The sequence below is a fragment of the Cervus elaphus genome, chromosome 14, assembly GCF_910594005.1.
Source record: "Cervus elaphus chromosome 14, mCerEla1.1, whole genome shotgun sequence".
Lineage (NCBI taxonomy): Eukaryota > Metazoa > Chordata > Mammalia > Artiodactyla > Cervidae > Cervus > Cervus elaphus.
The window spans coordinates 8,610,812-8,627,429 of record NC_057828.1 but is presented as its reverse complement, the minus strand read 5'-3'; the positions used below and the strand labels follow the sequence as shown (position 1 = coordinate 8,627,429).

General features: G+C 39.7%; 1 protein-coding gene across 3 annotated transcripts in view; it reads right to left on the bottom strand.

Annotated features, from left to right (window-relative positions):
* Positions 1 to 13,901: 13,901 nt before the first annotated feature.
* Positions 13,902 to 16,618, bottom strand: part of C4BPA (complement component 4 binding protein alpha) — a 43,714-nt gene continuing 40,997 nt past the window's right edge. For all 3 annotated transcript variants that reach the window (XM_043924580.1, XM_043924581.1, XM_043924582.1), the window contains exons 10-12: positions 15,996 to 16,160; positions 14,824 to 14,999; positions 13,902 to 14,309 (exon numbers count right to left, since the gene is read on the bottom strand). In XM_043924580.1, the coding sequence (XP_043780515.1) occupies positions 14,100 to 14,309; positions 14,824 to 14,999; positions 15,996 to 16,160 (551 nt within the window). In that variant the 3' untranslated portion in view covers positions 13,902 to 14,099. The remainder of the gene's footprint in view (positions 14,310 to 14,823; positions 15,000 to 15,995; positions 16,161 to 16,618) is intronic.

The following is a 16,618-nucleotide window of genomic DNA, read 5'->3' as shown; positions in this document are numbered from 1 at the left end:
AGTGAAGAAATATTATAGAACAAATCATATAAGAAAATTTCTCAGACCAGAAGAACATGAGTTTATAGACTGAATATATTCATCAAATACTGGAAAAACAAAGGAAGAAACAAAATATAGCAGGGTGCATCAACATATTTTAGAACATCATGGGTGACAAGTGTGTATCCTAAAAAAGCCCAGTGGAGGGTGTAGAAAGTCAGGTCAGAAGTCAGGAGGTTCTCTGACTTCTCAATAGATACACTGCAAGTAACAGGAGAAATTTCTTTAAAATGAGAGAAAAAATTCCTTTAAAATGAGAGAAAAAATCCCTTTAAAATGAGAGGAATAATTATTTTTAGCCCAGCCTTCTACATACAGTCAAACTAAATCACGTGTGACAGTGAAGACAGTTTCAAACATGCAAAGATCCAAAATTTTACTTTCTATGCATCATTTCTCAGGCAGTTCCCAAAGGATGGGCTTTTGTAAAATGAAAATTCAAGAGAGAGGAAAACATGGATCAAGAACCAGAGAAAGTAACAAAAGCAGGTGTGAGAGCATCCACCATGGGCTAAAGTGTGTGGCAGACCATAAAGTATATTGTCCTGTCACCAGGGCCTTACCACTTCAGCTCAGCCTGGACAACTTCCACCTGTCAGTTCAGCTTCCTTAAGCCCAGGCTTTTCCAGAACTGTTTAAAGTCACTCTGATTTTCACTTAGCAGGAAAAATGGAGGTAAGTAACACCTCCCAGAAGCAGCTCTCAGTTAACAACTGATGGAAGTTAGCATCACTACCCCAGCTCCCTCACATTTGGGTGATTCTCCTGAGGTGTGAGTTCAACATATGTACCAGTTTCCCCTGGCATTAGCCTCCTGGCATCCTAAGTGGCTTCATAATACATCCCTTATTGGCTGTCTTTCCTTCCCTGTCTCACTGCCCTACTCATCTCCTGAATAGGGTGTTTCCTGAACCTTCCAAATAAACTACTTATCCTTTCATTCCTCTCTCAGGGTCTGCCTCTAGTGGAACCCGAATTAAGACCATGTAGGAGGATGGAGGGCCCTGAGAGGAAGGTCTGTATGGACTGGAAGGGAGTGGATAAGCATCTGATATCTCTAAACATTGGAACAACACTGGTAGACTGAAAAACCTCTTGGAGCATCTGAGAGGAATTGGAAATAGAAATATAAAAAACTAAGCTAGCAAGCAAACAACATCACTAGAGAGGGCACTAACAACACCAGAATAAAACAGAAGAAAGTTGTAAAGAGAGGAACATGCTTACAGAACACTACTTGATTTATTTCAGTCATGGCATTTAAAAGTTTTTATTGATTTAACTGAAATTATGCAATAACTACCTTGGGAAAAGGAGGAAATGTAGATGATTAAGTTAGAAGATGACTGAATCTTTGTCTGTATTCAACAGACAAATAGACAATTCATTAAAAAGTAGGAAAAAAAAGTTACTTAAAATATGGTGATAAGTACCAGGGAAAAAAATGCTGCAAGACATGACAATGTTTCTCTGAGACCAGGGAAAAGGAATTGGGTGGGTCCAGTTAGCACATCATATGTCAAATGTTCTTCTATTTTAAATTAATTTTAAAGATAAGTGATAAGTCAAGAAATAGTTTCACTTGTCATGTGGTTTACTATTTATAATTTTATAAGTTATATAATTTATTCGTTGTTCAGTCACTAAGTCATGTCCAACTCTTTGCCACCCCACGAACTGCAGCACACCAGGCTTCCTGTCCTTTACTATCTCCTGGAGCTCACTCAAACTCAATGTATACTTTTATATAATTTATAACTTAAATATGTAATTATAATTTTATAAAAATTAACAATTTAAATGTGAAGTTTAAATTTAAAATGAAATGATAAACAGAAAATATTAACAGATTTGAGCTGTTTACACCCATCTTTACTGCTTCAGTGTCTGTTTATGTGCACATGCATTTATTTTAGATATTTTAGAGTCAATTAAATAAAAGAAAAAAGAATAGAGAAGTAACTCACATCAGTGTGAATTATCGTCTCTGTACCTCTCCTTCATACTCACAGAGAGCCGTATGGAAGGTAACATGAAGGATTGGCATTTAAAGGCCTCAACTATTTCTGCTGTACAGCTAAAGAATGAAGCTTGAGTAAGATTATTCATTATCTAAGCACATAAATAAAACCATAAGCGTACTTAGCTATTCAGTTCTAATCCACTAATAAAATGATGTGGAAGTAGGAATCAGATAGTAGAAATCTTACTATCATTGATGAAAATAAGAAAAATGATTCTTTCCTAACCCATCCCAGTATCCCACTTAATTTCTCTATATCAGTAAAGCATTCATTCTTAAACACAGCTACAAAAATCTACCAGGATTTCTATGTATATGATGCATTTAGAAAGACATCAACTATCTATTTATCTAATAATCAGTGAACTCATTAGTGAGTATAACTGCAAGCAATATTCAATGAAACTATATAGTATGAAATAGAAACTATGTTTTTATTCTATTGTAGAGAAAACATGTGCTATAGTAAAAAAATGTAATAGAAATAATAAATGATATAAATTATAATGAAATAAGTTAATTCCACCATTATGTAACAAAATAAAATAAAGACTTGGTTTTCAAATTATTACAGTACTTAATGAATGAAGACTTTCCTGAGGGAGCTTTGTTGGCAAAGGAGAAACACAGGAGAATATAATCACTCCTGCTGTGGGAGAAGATGAGTGAGAAGTAGTGAAAGTTAGTGAGTGAAACAACAATTTCCAGATATTTATTCACATCTAATCACAAGGAATTGTCAGCATCTTCTCCTCCAGTCCTTACTGATGTCATAAGTAGAGAGAACCATCACAGGAAGACACACACACAAACAGAATGAATGTCTGTTTGGGTTTCCTTTGCTTACAAATTGTACAGTTCCTGCTAACACAAGACTATACTGGCAATTTAATTTTTAAAAATGATATGTCTTCCCTACCCTCTCATCATAAGGAAATGGCAATTATTTTCCATATCTTCTAAGCTTAAAAATTTTTATAATTATGTTTATTTTTAATTGATCGATGATTGATTTGCCACAGATCAACATGAGTTAACCATAAGTACACATATGTCACCTCCCTCTTGAAACTCCCTTCCACTTCCCACCCTTTCCTACCCATCTAGGTTATTACAGAGCCCCAGTTTGGACTCCTTGAATCATGCAGCAAATTTCCACTGGCTATCTTTTTTACATACATTAGTGTATATGCTTCCATGCTACCATCTCCATTCATCCCACTCTCTCCTTCTCTCCCCCACCTTGTCCGTAGGTCTGTTTTCTAATGTCTGTGCCTCCATTGCTGCCCTGAAAATAGGTTCATCAGTACCATCTTTCTAGATTCCATATATATGCATTAGTATGTATGGAGCTTCCCTGGTGGCTCAGCTGGTAAAGACTCTGCCTGCAGTGTGGGAGACCTGGGTTCAATCCCTCGGTTGGGAAGATCCACTGGAGAAGGGGAAGGCTACCCACTCCAGTATTCTGGCCTGGAGAATTCCATGGACTGTATAGTTCGTGGGGTTGCAAAGAGTCAGACATGACTGATTTTCACTTCTGACTTCACTCTGTGTAATAGGTTCTAGGTTCATTCACCTCATTAGAACTGACTTAAATGTGTTCCTTTTTATGGCTGAGTAGTATTCCATTGTATATATGTACCACAGTTTCTTTACCCATTCATTTGTTGATGGACATCTAGGCTGCTTCATTCATGTCCTAGCTATTGTAAATAGTACTGCAATGAACAATGGGATAAATGTGTCTTTTTCAGTTTTGGTTTCCTCAGGGTATATGCCTAGAAGTGGTATTGCTGGGTTGTATGGTGGTTTTATTCCTAGTTTTTAAAGGAATCTCCATGGCTCCATGACTATATCAATTTACATTCACACCAGCTTTGCAAAATTGTTCCCTTTTCTCCACAACTTTCCAGCATTTATTGTTTGTGGATTTTTTGATGATGGCCATTCTGATCACTGTGAGGTGATATATCAATGTAGTTTTGATTTGCTTTTCTCTAATAGTGAGCAATGTTGAGCTTTCTTCATGTGATTATTAGCCATCCATTTGTCTTCTTTGGAAGAAGGTCTGTTTAGGTCTTTGCCTGCTGTTTGAGTTGTTTGCTTTTCTGGTATTGAGTTGTATGATCTGCTTGTATATTTTAGAGATCAATCCTTTGTCAGTTGTGTCATTTACTACTGTTTTGTCCCATTCTGAGGGCTGCCTTTTCACCTTGTTTATAGTTTCTTTTGCTGTGAAAAAGCTCTTAAGTTTAATTAAGGTCCCACTTGTTTATTTTTGTTTTTATTTCCATTATTCTAGGAGGTGGGTCATAGAGGACCTTGCTATGATTTATCTCATACAGTGTTGTGTCTATATTTCCTTCTAAGAGTTTTATGGTTTCTGGTCTTACATTTAGGTCTTTAATCCATTTCAAGTTTATCTTGATGTATGGTGTTAGAAGGGCTTTCCTGGTGGTTTAGACAGTAAAGAATCCACCTGGAATGTGGGATACTTGGGTTTGATCCCTGGGTTGGGAAGATCCAGGGCCTGGGAACCCACTCCAGTATTCTTGCCTGGAGAATCCCCATGGACAGAGGAGCCTGGCAGGTTACAGTCCATGGGGTCACAAAGAGTTAGGCATGACTGAGCGACTAAGCACAGTACAGCAGAGCACAGTATGGTGTTAGGAAGTGACCCAATTTCATGCTTTTACACAGAGTTATCTGGTTCTCCCAGCACCACCTATTGAAAAGACTATCTTTATCCCACTGTATATTCTTGACTCCTTTGTCAAAGATAAGGTGCCCATAGGTGTGTGGGTTTATCTCTGGGTTTATAAATCCCAGGGTTTATCTCTGGGCTTTCTATTCTATTCCATTGGTCTATACGTCTCTTTTTGTGCCAGTACCATACTGTCTTGATGACTGTAGCTTTGTAGTACAGTCTGAAATCAGGTAAGTTTATTCCTCTAGCTCCATTCTTCTTTCTCAAGATTGCTTTCAATATTTGGGGTCATTTGTGTTTTTTTCATATGGATTGTAAAATTTTTGTTCTAGTTCTGCGAAAACTGCCATGGGTAATTTGATAAGGATTGCATTGAATGTGTAGATTGCATTTGGTAGTATAGTCATTTTTATAATATTGATTCTTCCATCCCAGGAACATGGGATATCCCTCCATCTGCTTATGTCCTCTTTGATTTCTTTCATCAGTGTCTTATAGTTTTCTGTATACAGTTCTTTTGTCTTCCTAGTTAGGTTTATTCCTAGGTATTTCGTCTTTTTGTTGGAATGGTAAATGGGATTGATTACTTAATTTCTCTTTATGGTATTTCTTTGTTAGCATATAGGAATGCAAGAGATTTATACATATTGATTTTTGTATCCTGTGACTTTACTAAATTCACTGATTAGCTCTAGTGATATTCTGATAGTATCTTTAGGTACATGATAGTACATGATACTATGTACAGTATCATGTCATCTGCAAATAGTGAGAATTTTACTTCTTCCTTTCAAATCTAGATTCCTTTTATTCCTTTTTCTTCTCTTATTGCCATACTAGGATTTCCAAAACTTTGTTGAATAATAATAGCAAGAGTGGGCACCCTTGTCTTGTTCCTGATCTTAGAGAGAATGCTTTCAGTTCCTCACCATTGAGAATAATATTTGCTGTGGGCTTGTTGTATATGCCCTTTATTTTGTTAGGGTATGTTCCTTCTATGCCCATTTTTGAAGAGTTTTTATCATATATGGGTGCTGAATTTTGTCAAAAACTTTTTCTGCATTTATTGAGATTATTATATGGTTTTTAATCTTTCAACTTGATAATATGATGTATCACATTGATTTGTGTATATTGAAGAATCCTTGTGTCACTGGCATAAACTCAACTTGATCGTGGTGTATGATCTTTTAAATGTGTTGTTGAATTCTGTTTGCTAGAATTTTGTTGAGGATTTTTAATCTATGTTCATCAGTGATACTGGCCTGTAATTTTCTTTTTTGTGATGTCTTTCTCTGGCTTTGGTATCAGGGTGATTGTGGCCTCATAGAATAAGCTTGGAAATGTTCTTTCCTCTGCAATTTTTTGGAAGAGTTTCAGGATATGCATTAGCTCTTCTCTGAATGTTTGATAGAGTTTACCTGTGAAGCCATCTGACACTGGACTTTTGTTTTGGGGGAGATTTTTGTTTATCACAGTTTCGATTTCAGTGTTGGCAGTTGGCTTGTTCATAATTTCTATTTCTTCCTTGCTCAGTCTTAGAAGGTTAAACCTTTTAAGAATCTGTCCATTTCCTCTATGTTGTCTATTTTATTAGCATATAGTTGCTTTTAATAGTTTCTCAAGATCCCTTGTATTTTTACGTTGTCTGTTGTAACCTCTCCTTTTTCATTCCTAATTTTTTTATTTGATTTTTTTTCCTCTAACCCCCTCCTTTTTTTTTTTTTTTTGGATGACTCTGGCTAATGGTTTGTCAATTTTGCTTATCTTTTCAAAGAACTGGCTTTTAGTTTTATTAATCTTCACTATTACTTCCTTCATTTCTTTTTCAGTTATTTCTGCTCTGATCTTTATGATTTCTTTCCTTCCACTAACTTTGAGGTCATTTCTGTTCTTCTTTTTCCAGCTGTTTAGATGTAGAGTTAGGTTGTCTATTCAATGTTTTTCTTGTTTCTGGAGGTAGGATTGTATTGCTACAAACTTCCTTCTTAGAATTGCTTTTGCTGCATCCCACAGGTTTTGGGTCATTGTGTTTTCACTGTCATTTGTTTCTAGGAATCTTTTTTTTTTCCTTCTTATTTCTTCAGTAACCTGTTTGTTGCTTAGAAATGTATTCTTTAATCTCCATGTGATTGTGGTTTTTTTTACAGTATTATTTTCCTATAACTGATATCTAGTCTCATAGTGTTGTAGTCAGAAAAAATGCTTTATACAATTTCAATTTTCTTAAATTCACTGAAGTTTGATTTGTGACCCCAAATGTGGTCTATTCTAGAGAATGTTCCATGTGCACTTGAAGAGAAAGTGTATTCTGCGTTTGGACAGAATGTCCTAATGGTCTAATATTTCATTTAATGTTTGTGTTTCCTTATTGATTTTCTGTTGTGATGATCTGTCCATTGCTGTAAGTGGAGTGTTAAAATCCCATACTATTATTGTGTTACTGTCAATTTCCTCTTTTATGTCTGTTAATGTTTGCTTATGTACTGAGATGATCCTGTGTTGGGTGCCTAAATATTTCCAAACGTTCTGTCTTCTTCTTGGATTAATCCCTTGATTACTATGTAGTGTCCTTCTTTATATCTTGCAATCTTTTTTATTTTTAGTGTATTTTGTCTGAAATGAGAGTTGCCACCCCAGCTTTCTTTTGATTTCCATTTGCATGCAATATAATTTTCCACCCTTTTACATTCATTCTGTTTATGTCTCTAGATCTGAAGTAGGTCTCTTTTTTATGATTTATTGATTTATTAAAAATCAATGTAAATTTTTTTAAATTATTTATTTATTTATTTAACTTTATAATATTGTATTGGTTTTGCCATACATTCACTTGACTCCACCATGGGTGAAGTAGGTCTCTTATAGACAGCATATATATGGGTTTTTCGTGTGTGTGTGTATTGATTCAGCCAGTCTGTGTCTTTTGGTTGGAGTATTTAATCCACTTACATTTAACATGATTGTTGGTATATATGTTCCTATTGGCATTTTCTTAATTGTTTGGGGTTTGTTTTTCCGGTCTTTCCTTTCTCTTGTGTTTGCTACCTATATAAGTTCCTTTAATATTTGTTGTAAAGCTGGTTTGGTGGTGCTCAATTCCCTTAACTTTTGCTTATCTGTAAAGCTTTTGATTTCTCCATCAATTTTGAATGTGATCCTTGCTGGGTAGAGTAAGCATGGTTGTAGATTTTTTGCTTTCAGTACTTTAAATATATCCTGCCAGTCCCTCTAGCCTGCAGAGTTTCTGCCAAAAGATTAGTGTTAATCGTATGGGTTTTTCCTTGTATGTTACTTGTTGCTTTTCCTTTGCTGCTTTCTTTCTTTCTTTCTTTCTTTTTTTTTTACAATATTTTTACAATATTGTGGTGGTTTCCACCATGCATCGACATGAATCAGCCATGAGTGCACATGTTTCCCCTCATCCTGACCCCCACTCCCACCTTCCTCCCCACCCCATCCCTCTGGGTTGTCCCAGAGCACAGGTTTTGAGTGCCCTGCTTCATGCATTGTTGCACTGGTCATCTATTTTACATATGGAAACATATATGTTGCAATGCTATTCTCTCAAATCATCCCACCCTCATCTTCTCCCACACAGTCCAAAAGTCTGTTCTTTACATCTGTGCCTCTTTTGCTGCCTTGCATGTAGGATCATCGTTACCGTCTTTCCAAACTCCATATGTACACCTCAGTACACTGTATCGCTGTTTCCCTTGCTGCTCTCTTCCTTTGTGTTTAATCTCTGTTAGCTTGATTAGTATGTGTTTCGACGAGTTTCTCCTTGGGTTTCTCCTGCATGGGACTGCACTTCTTGGACTTGATTGACTATTTCCTCTCCCGTGTTGGGGAAGTTTTCGACTATAATCTCTTCAAAAATTTTCTCAGTGCCTTTCTTCTCTTTTCCCTCCAGGACTCCTATAACTCTAATGTTGGTGCATTTAATATTGTCCCAGAGTCTCTGAGACTATCTTCAATACTTTTCATTCTTTATCCTTTACTCTGCTCTTCAGCAGAATTCACCATTCTATCTTCCAGCTCACCTATCCGTTCTTCTGCTTCAGTTATTGTACTTTTGGTTCCTTCTAGGGTATTTTTAATTTCAGTAATTGTGTTATTCATCTCTCTTTATTCTTTACTTCTCTTATGTCATTGTTAATTGTATTAATTGCTTCTTATATTTACTCCATTTATTTTAGAGGCTTTGGAACATCTTCACTATCATTATTCTGAATTTTTTTTCAGGTAGTTTTCCTATTTCCTCTTTGTTTATTTGATCTTGTGAGTTTCGACTTTGTTTATTCCTTTGTGCTATATTTCTGTCTTTTCATTTTTTCTCCCCAACTTACTCCATTTGAGATCTCCTTTTCCCAGGCTTTAGGGTCGTATTCCTTCCTCCTTTTGGTTTTTGCCCTCAGTGGTTAAGGTTGGTTCAGTTGTCTGTGTTGACTTCTTGTTAGGGGTGACTTGTGCCTGTATTCTAGTGGGAGGAGGTGAGTCAGGAGGTTTTTGTTGTTGTTGTTTATCTTGTTTTTCCTTCTGATAGGCAGGACTGTGTGAGGTGGTATATTTTGGAGTGTCTGTGGGAATCTTGTCAGCGATGATTATTTTTGTGTTTTTGTCTTGCTTGTTCTTTGAGTGAGGTGTCCTAAACTGGGTGCCTTGGCAACTGGGTGATACCAGACTTTGTGTACAGGTGTAGGACCCCATGGAAGTTCTCAATAATTAATATCTCCTGGGGTTAGGAGTTCTCTGGCAGTCTGGGTTCTTGGGCTGAGGGCTCCCACTTCAATGGTTCAGCCCGAATCCCTGGATGGAAGACTCCATAAATCATTTTGGGGGGGGGATTAAAGGGGATTAAAACAAACATACCAAGACAAAAAGCAAAACATAACAAGAAATAAAAGATGAACCTACATAAATTGTAAATACAAGGTCAGGCAGACAGTTACAAAAGCAATGGGACATATACACACCCTTACACACACACAAATATAACCAATGTATTCCAAAGAAAAGAAAGTACAAGAGGTTGACTTGGTGAGCAAAGGAAACCAAAAGTGATACTGACCAATTAAAAACAGGGTTAGCTAAAACTCAGACTGGAAAACTGAGCCAGAGCAGAGTGTCAGCTGGGGAATATAGCAAAGAAAACATAAATTAACATACCTGGTAAAAAAAGAAAGAGTGAAGGAAAAAAGAGAAGGGAAATAAAAGAGAAAAGGAGGGGACAGAAGAAAAGATAAAAGAAGAAAAATAGAAAAGCCAAGATAAATAGATATATATGAAAAAGATTTATATTTATTAAGGAATAGCTACAGCAGGAAAAACAATAAGAAAAACAGTCAAACAGAACAACAACAAAAAATCCCAAAAGAGGAAGAAACAATCTTTTTAAAAAGATTTTAAAAACGAAAAATCCACAGCATTGCAAAAGGCCAATGTAGAAGTATAAGTATGTAGGGAGAATTTTAAAAGTGTGATTTAAAAGAAGAAAAAGAAAAAAGTTCTCAAGGTCACAGTTCTTCCTAGTTGTGGACTCTGCTCCCTGTGGGTGTGGTTGGACGAGTGTCCTGGGATGGTCTCCTGGCTGGGGGGGCTTATGCCTGTGTTCTGGTTATATCTTCTCTCTCTGAAGGCAGCACCGTGTCCAGTAGTAGGTTTTGGGGTGTCTATGGGTTCAGTATGGCTTTGGGCAGCCTGTCTGCTAATGTGCAGCACTGTGTTCCTGTCTCATTGAAGAATTGGTGTGGGTATCTGGGCACTGGTGCTTGCTGGCTTTTGGGTGGGCCTGGTTTTGGTGTTGAGACAAAGGCCTTTGGGAAGGCTCTCATCTATTAATGTTCCCTGGGGTCAGGAGTGCTCCGGTGGTTCGAAGTCCTAGGCTTGAGTCTCTCACCTCAGGGGTTCAGGCTCGATGCCTATGGAAGTTCCAAACCTCACAAGCCACACAGCACAACAGACAGATTACCAACAGACAGATTCTCTTTTTTCCTTCACTCTTTCTATTTTCACCAGGTATATTACCAACACTCTTGGTGAAGGCAACACTCAGCAGCCCAGAACACCCAGTGAGGCTTACACCAAAGACCTCTAATATTGCCAGGAAGGCCTCTGGACCTGTTGTGGGCAGTGTAGGGTGACTTCAGTGTCAGATCTGGCCTTATCCCAGCTTGTGGCAACTCCCAGTGTGTGGAGTTGCCCCTTGGGTCCACTGTCTGTTCCTGCCCTGGACATGAGGGGGCAAAGGCCAAGTCTCATTAGGGTTCTCTTGCTCTCTTGGGCTGGGGAGAGGGGAGGATATGGCCACCACACATGGGTTGTCCTGGGGAGTGCCTGTGCAGTAGTGATCTATTGGATGTTGATACAATCTGAGGTAGGTCTCGAGTTCTCCTGGGGGAAAGGGTTCCTAGAAAGAGCTCAGCTCTTCAAGCTCCCAGCAAGGTGCAAGCAGTAACCTGGACCTGCTAACTGCCTCGTGGTAGCTGCAACCTCTGGGATCAGGACCCAATCAGTGGTGTTTTGTCCACTGTCTCTGGCACCCCTCCTGGCTTTGGCAGTAATAGACAAGTCTATTTCTGCAGCCGCACTGAAGTATCTCAGCACATCCTCACTGCCACCAGCCCGCTACCTCTCCCTGGGACCTTTGCCAGAGCTTCCGACCCGGGTCCTACCCAGTGTTGCAAGTGGAGCCTGCTAGGGGGAGGCTCACGTCGTGCTTTTCTCGGCTTCTTGCCCCCTCCTTCTGGGCAGGGCTGGGGCTTGTTAGCCACTTCTCTTGGCTCCTGGTCTCCACCCTCTGGTCAGGGCTAAGACTTGTGAGCTGCTTATGGGCTGAGAAGTGCAGCTCTCTCTGTATTTTGCCTCTGGGCTCCCACTTTTGCATGGCTCTCTGAGGTTCTGCAGCTCCCTCTTGGTCCCACCTGTGAGGGAATTCCCCAGTGCATGGAAACTTTTCCTGCTTCATGACTCCCTCCCTCCCTTGGGGCACAAGCTCCTGTCCTGAAGTTCTCTTTCTCTCTCTCTCTCTCTTTCTCTTTTAATGTCTTTATCTTTCATCCTACCTCATTCCAGGGACCTTAGCTTGCCCCTTTGGAGATCTCGGGTCTTCAGCTGTCATTTAGAGGTTGCTTTGTAATTGTTTCATATCTTGATGAGTTTTTTATGTTTCTGGGGAGGCAGGTGATCTCCCCATCTTACTGCTCCATGATCTTCTTCTGCTCTAAACTTTAAAATTTTGATATAAAATATCCAGGTCCCTTTTCTCCCTCTCACTCAAACCCTCAGGAAGCACCAAGTTGAAAAAATTAATCTCTTGCAAATTCTTCTAATAAAGCTTTCCTAAGCTTTCTCAGTTCATGTATATACCTAACAGGATATTCCACTTTCTTAGATCATATTTTTGATGATGAATGTGAAGATAGTTATAATACATGAGAAATTTGGACAATTATAGAAGATGATGGTGAAATCCTATTCACACAGTGTCTAAAGGACCACTGAGGCTTATGCTTCATCCTCATGTCCCAAACCAAAAGAAGAGGAATCAATATTTGTTACAGCACATGTATGAATTGTAACTGTTTTGTACACAGTGTGTGCCAGGCTCCCCATGTGGCCCAGTGGTAAAAGAATCCACCTGCCAATGCAGGAGACACAAGAGACACAAGACCCCTCCAGGGGTCAGGAAGATCCCCTGGAGGAGGAAATGGCAACCCACTGCAGTCCTTTTACCTGGAGAATCCCATGAACAGAGGAGCCTAGCAGGCTATACCCCATGGGATCGTAGAGTCAGACACAACTGAAATGGCTGAGCACAAGCACAAGAGATTTGAGTGGGAAAAAAATGGATAGGCTGGAACAGCACTTCAACAGAGAAAAAGCAACTGGAGAAGACGTGACTTGTGCTCTGCCCACATACCTGCTCTGGAGGTTACCACGAGCAGCCCCACGGAACCATCGGCTACCCGTGTCTCTCTGCCTTGATGTCTCATTGCTGCCTCCACTGGCCCACAGTGCAGGTCAGATGTGACTGAGTGTCAGTGCTACCAGAGTGAGTCTTTACCACTGAAAGGAGAGAACTGGCGATAAATACCCCAGGTCCTCCTCCTTGGAAAGACAACTTGTGTTCCACATGCTCCCAGAAAGCAGTTAGCACGACTGAGCTTCTGCTTGCAGCAGCAATGACCTCTTGAGGCGATCCTCCCTTTCCCACTCCTCCCACTCAATCACAGCACTTTCTGGGGCACCTCCCACGAAGAGTAGTCCCTCACTTGTCTCAGGAGAAAACCAAAACAAATATCAACCAAAAGAAATTCTGAGTAAAAGGATCAGACAAATGGCTTTTAAGACCATGAACAGATACCTTCTGTGTTAAGTAGGTAACTATAGCAATTCAAACTTATTGATGGTTTAGTGAAAGCCTGTTATACAACATTGTCTCATTGGAGTATGTTGAGGGGAGTTAAAGAAGCCACTGTTCCCACATAGAGTTCTGTGTACAAAGCAGATGGAATAACCAAAAGAGCCAAGATATGACTAAGAGAGAGATTTCAGAGGATGCAAGAGTTGGAGAAAGTGGTTTGTGCAAAGAATAAAAGTCTCTGAACACCCTGAGACATAAAAGTGATTGATATGAGGTTTCTCCTCAGATGGGAAACAATTGCTCAAGCCATTTTTCTTTCTATTTAGGAAAATAAGGACCAAGCCAGATCAAGGACTTAGGAGCACAAAGGTGGCTGCCGGGTTGGCTTCCACTCATCAAATTTTCAGTTTGTTGCTGAGGATGGAATCAGGAGACCGACACAGACAAGAATGCCCTTCTCGTAAGGCAATGCCCCATGCATTACTGGGGCAGAGGCCAAGTGCATGGAGCTTAAAAAAGGGCATGACTGCTTCAAAAGGGCAACAATGAACAAAGCGTTTGAGGTGTGTTGATGTTTAAATACTGAGCACCTGAGTGACCTATATATGCAGAACTGTTGAGTAAAGGCAATGCAGAAAAGTGTATTGGTGTAAACCCAAGGCCCTATGTCCAGGGTCTCTACAGTAAAATAAATGTATCAACTTTATGCATGGGTTTATTCTCAGACCTCATTTCACAGAGTCCTAATAACCCTGAAGACAAAATGCGGTTGGATATGTTAATTTTTAACGGGAAAAAAAAAATATGTACAATGTAGCCAGAAAAGCAAAAACAATGAGTCAGAAAATGGTGAATAATTCTACAATCTCAAAGAACTAAATGTTAACAAATTATTCTTTCTAGCTAACTATTACCACAATTGATGGCATAAACAGATGGTAAAGGTGATTAACTGAAGTGATCTATATTGGATTAAAGGCAGCAGGCACATTGTACTCCCTCTCTGATGCTTCCAGAGAGGCATCCTTTGGCTTATCTATCTGAAGCTCCAGGAGTGCAATCTCCAGGGACAGCTTGTACACTTCCAGGGCCAATTTCACCTCCACTGGACTTGAGAGGCACTGCAAGAGTTTCTTGCCTGCGATTACTTGCTCACAGCCTTCAGGATACTCCTAGAGGAGAAATACATGATGAGTATGCTTGAAACACTTCTCTCCTGATTGTAGGGGGCATAGTTCATGTGGAAACTGGCAGGGTTACAGATTCAGGACCAAGACACACCCCAGGACTGGTGGGTGGGCAGGAAAACCAGACACACCTTGTTTCCCACCATCATCTTCCTGAGAGGAATATAACTCTGCTCTGAGGCAGCCTCCCAGAAAGCTTCTGGGGGATCAAACACTACTTCTGACCATCCGGAAATGGGACAAGAGTATATCAAATCCTCTAGAAAAGTCGGGAGTCAGTACTACCAGGTCTGAGACCTCCACTCCAAAGGGGCTCAGTTTTCCCTGATCACAAGTGAGAACAGGAAAACTGCATCTCCTATCTGACCAGAAGGCTTCAAAGCAAAATTGAGAGTTCCTTTGAATGACTGAATCTTGACAAGCCAGATATCTCCTTTGCTGGCAGGACAGTGCTTCGGGGTTTAATAACACAAAAACTACCCCAAATTGTGTGACTTACCCACTCACACTTGGGTGCCACTGGGGACCAGGTTCTGTCCTCTGAGCAAGTGATATTTTCTGAACCAACCAAACGATAGCCAGACTCACACTGGATGGTAATTCTTTCAGGTTCAACATATCTAACCTTCTCCACAGATAACCTTCCATGTTCTATCGTTGGTTTCAGACACAATGCTGCAATGGAATCACAATTTTAAGCAAGTTACAGACCTAAGAAAAAACATACAAGCCTAGGGTACTAAGAATGAACTGTATTTAAGTGTTGCTAATTGTTTTACCTTTTTCTTAATCTTGAGAAGAAAAATAATATTCATTAGCATATTTATTGAGCATTGGGATAGTACTTTATCAGACTTTGGGGTAGATCTTTATGTGATTATCTTATTAAAGTCTCACTATTTTATCTAAGAGAAAGTGACATACAGAGAGGTTAAGTGACTTGCTGAAGGATATAACAATTTTAAATAGCATGACAGAATATAAAAAGGGTATGTGACCCCAAGTCTTCAACTATCAAATCAGCTGTCTCTTGTATCTTGTTTCCTGTAAGACAATAGATAAAAAATTTTCCCTCTTGCTTATTACTCTCCTGTGTGTAAAGGAGACAACGGTGGCAAATCATCCCTAAAGTTGTTGATGACGAAGTGATATTAAACCTGTGTGCCTGCAATAATCAGACCTGATTTTGACCTCTTGTCCCCGTAACAGCTGGAAAATTAGGAGTCCCTCACCACACAGCTACACTGTGAGCAGCTGGTGCCCTGCACTGGCTCTGACGGAAATGCTTGTGATTTCACAATGCTTGGCATCAGCCCACTGGGGCTTACATTCTAGACCAACTTCTCATGAAAGTTTTGCTGCAGGCCACAGCTACACTCAGATAGAATGTACCATCTGTAGACTATTTCTGGAATTACACAAGAAACTGGGAGATGGGGCTGCCTCACAAAGGCTGAATTTTGTGCCTGGGAGAAAGAAGGGGAGATTAATGTTCTGTGTGCCCTCTGAGCTTTTTGCTTTGGATACCATCAGACTATAGTGATTATTTTAAATAAGTCAAATCAAATGGGGTTTTTTTTTGCTGCCTCTCACAGGGAAAAAAACTGTGCTCTCAATCCTTTGATGATAGCCCCACCCCCGCCCCTAAAATGAAGAGGGAGCCAGAGTTACCTTTACACTGAGGGGTTGCAGGTGACCAGCCTGAATAAGTGCAGGAGAGTCTGTTCGCTCCAACCAGGGTGTACCCTTCATCACATTTATATTCAGCTTCACGTTCAAAGTATTTAGAGACTATTTTATGTTGTCCATGGGCAATGCCAGGAGGGGATTCGCAATCTTGAGGTGAGACACAAAAGTGAAAAGAGGTCGGCATGTAGAATGCATATAATAACACTTCCTAGAACCTGTGTAGCAAAGGAGGCTTCCGTCTGTCCTTCTGTCTTCTCGGCCCATCCAATCACTTAGCCAAATGCAGGACTCCAGCTGCCTTCATGAAGGCCTGAGGCTCGGGAACCATGGAAAGGTTACAGTGGACTGACAAGCACTTAGGATTTGCTTCCTTTTTTTGAAAATTCACTAAACTTGACACTAGGAGCCATTTTGGCAGGAAGACAGAATTCAGTCAAAGCCACACTATACCGGTATCACACTCCACTGCTTTCATGCTAAATGCAGAGATGTGTACCTGGGAGAAACTAAAGATGCAAGATAAATCCACAATCTCTGACTCATTGCTCCCAATAAAACCAGTCCACCCATCCTCCCAAGAATATACTCACTGTCCTCTAAAATAG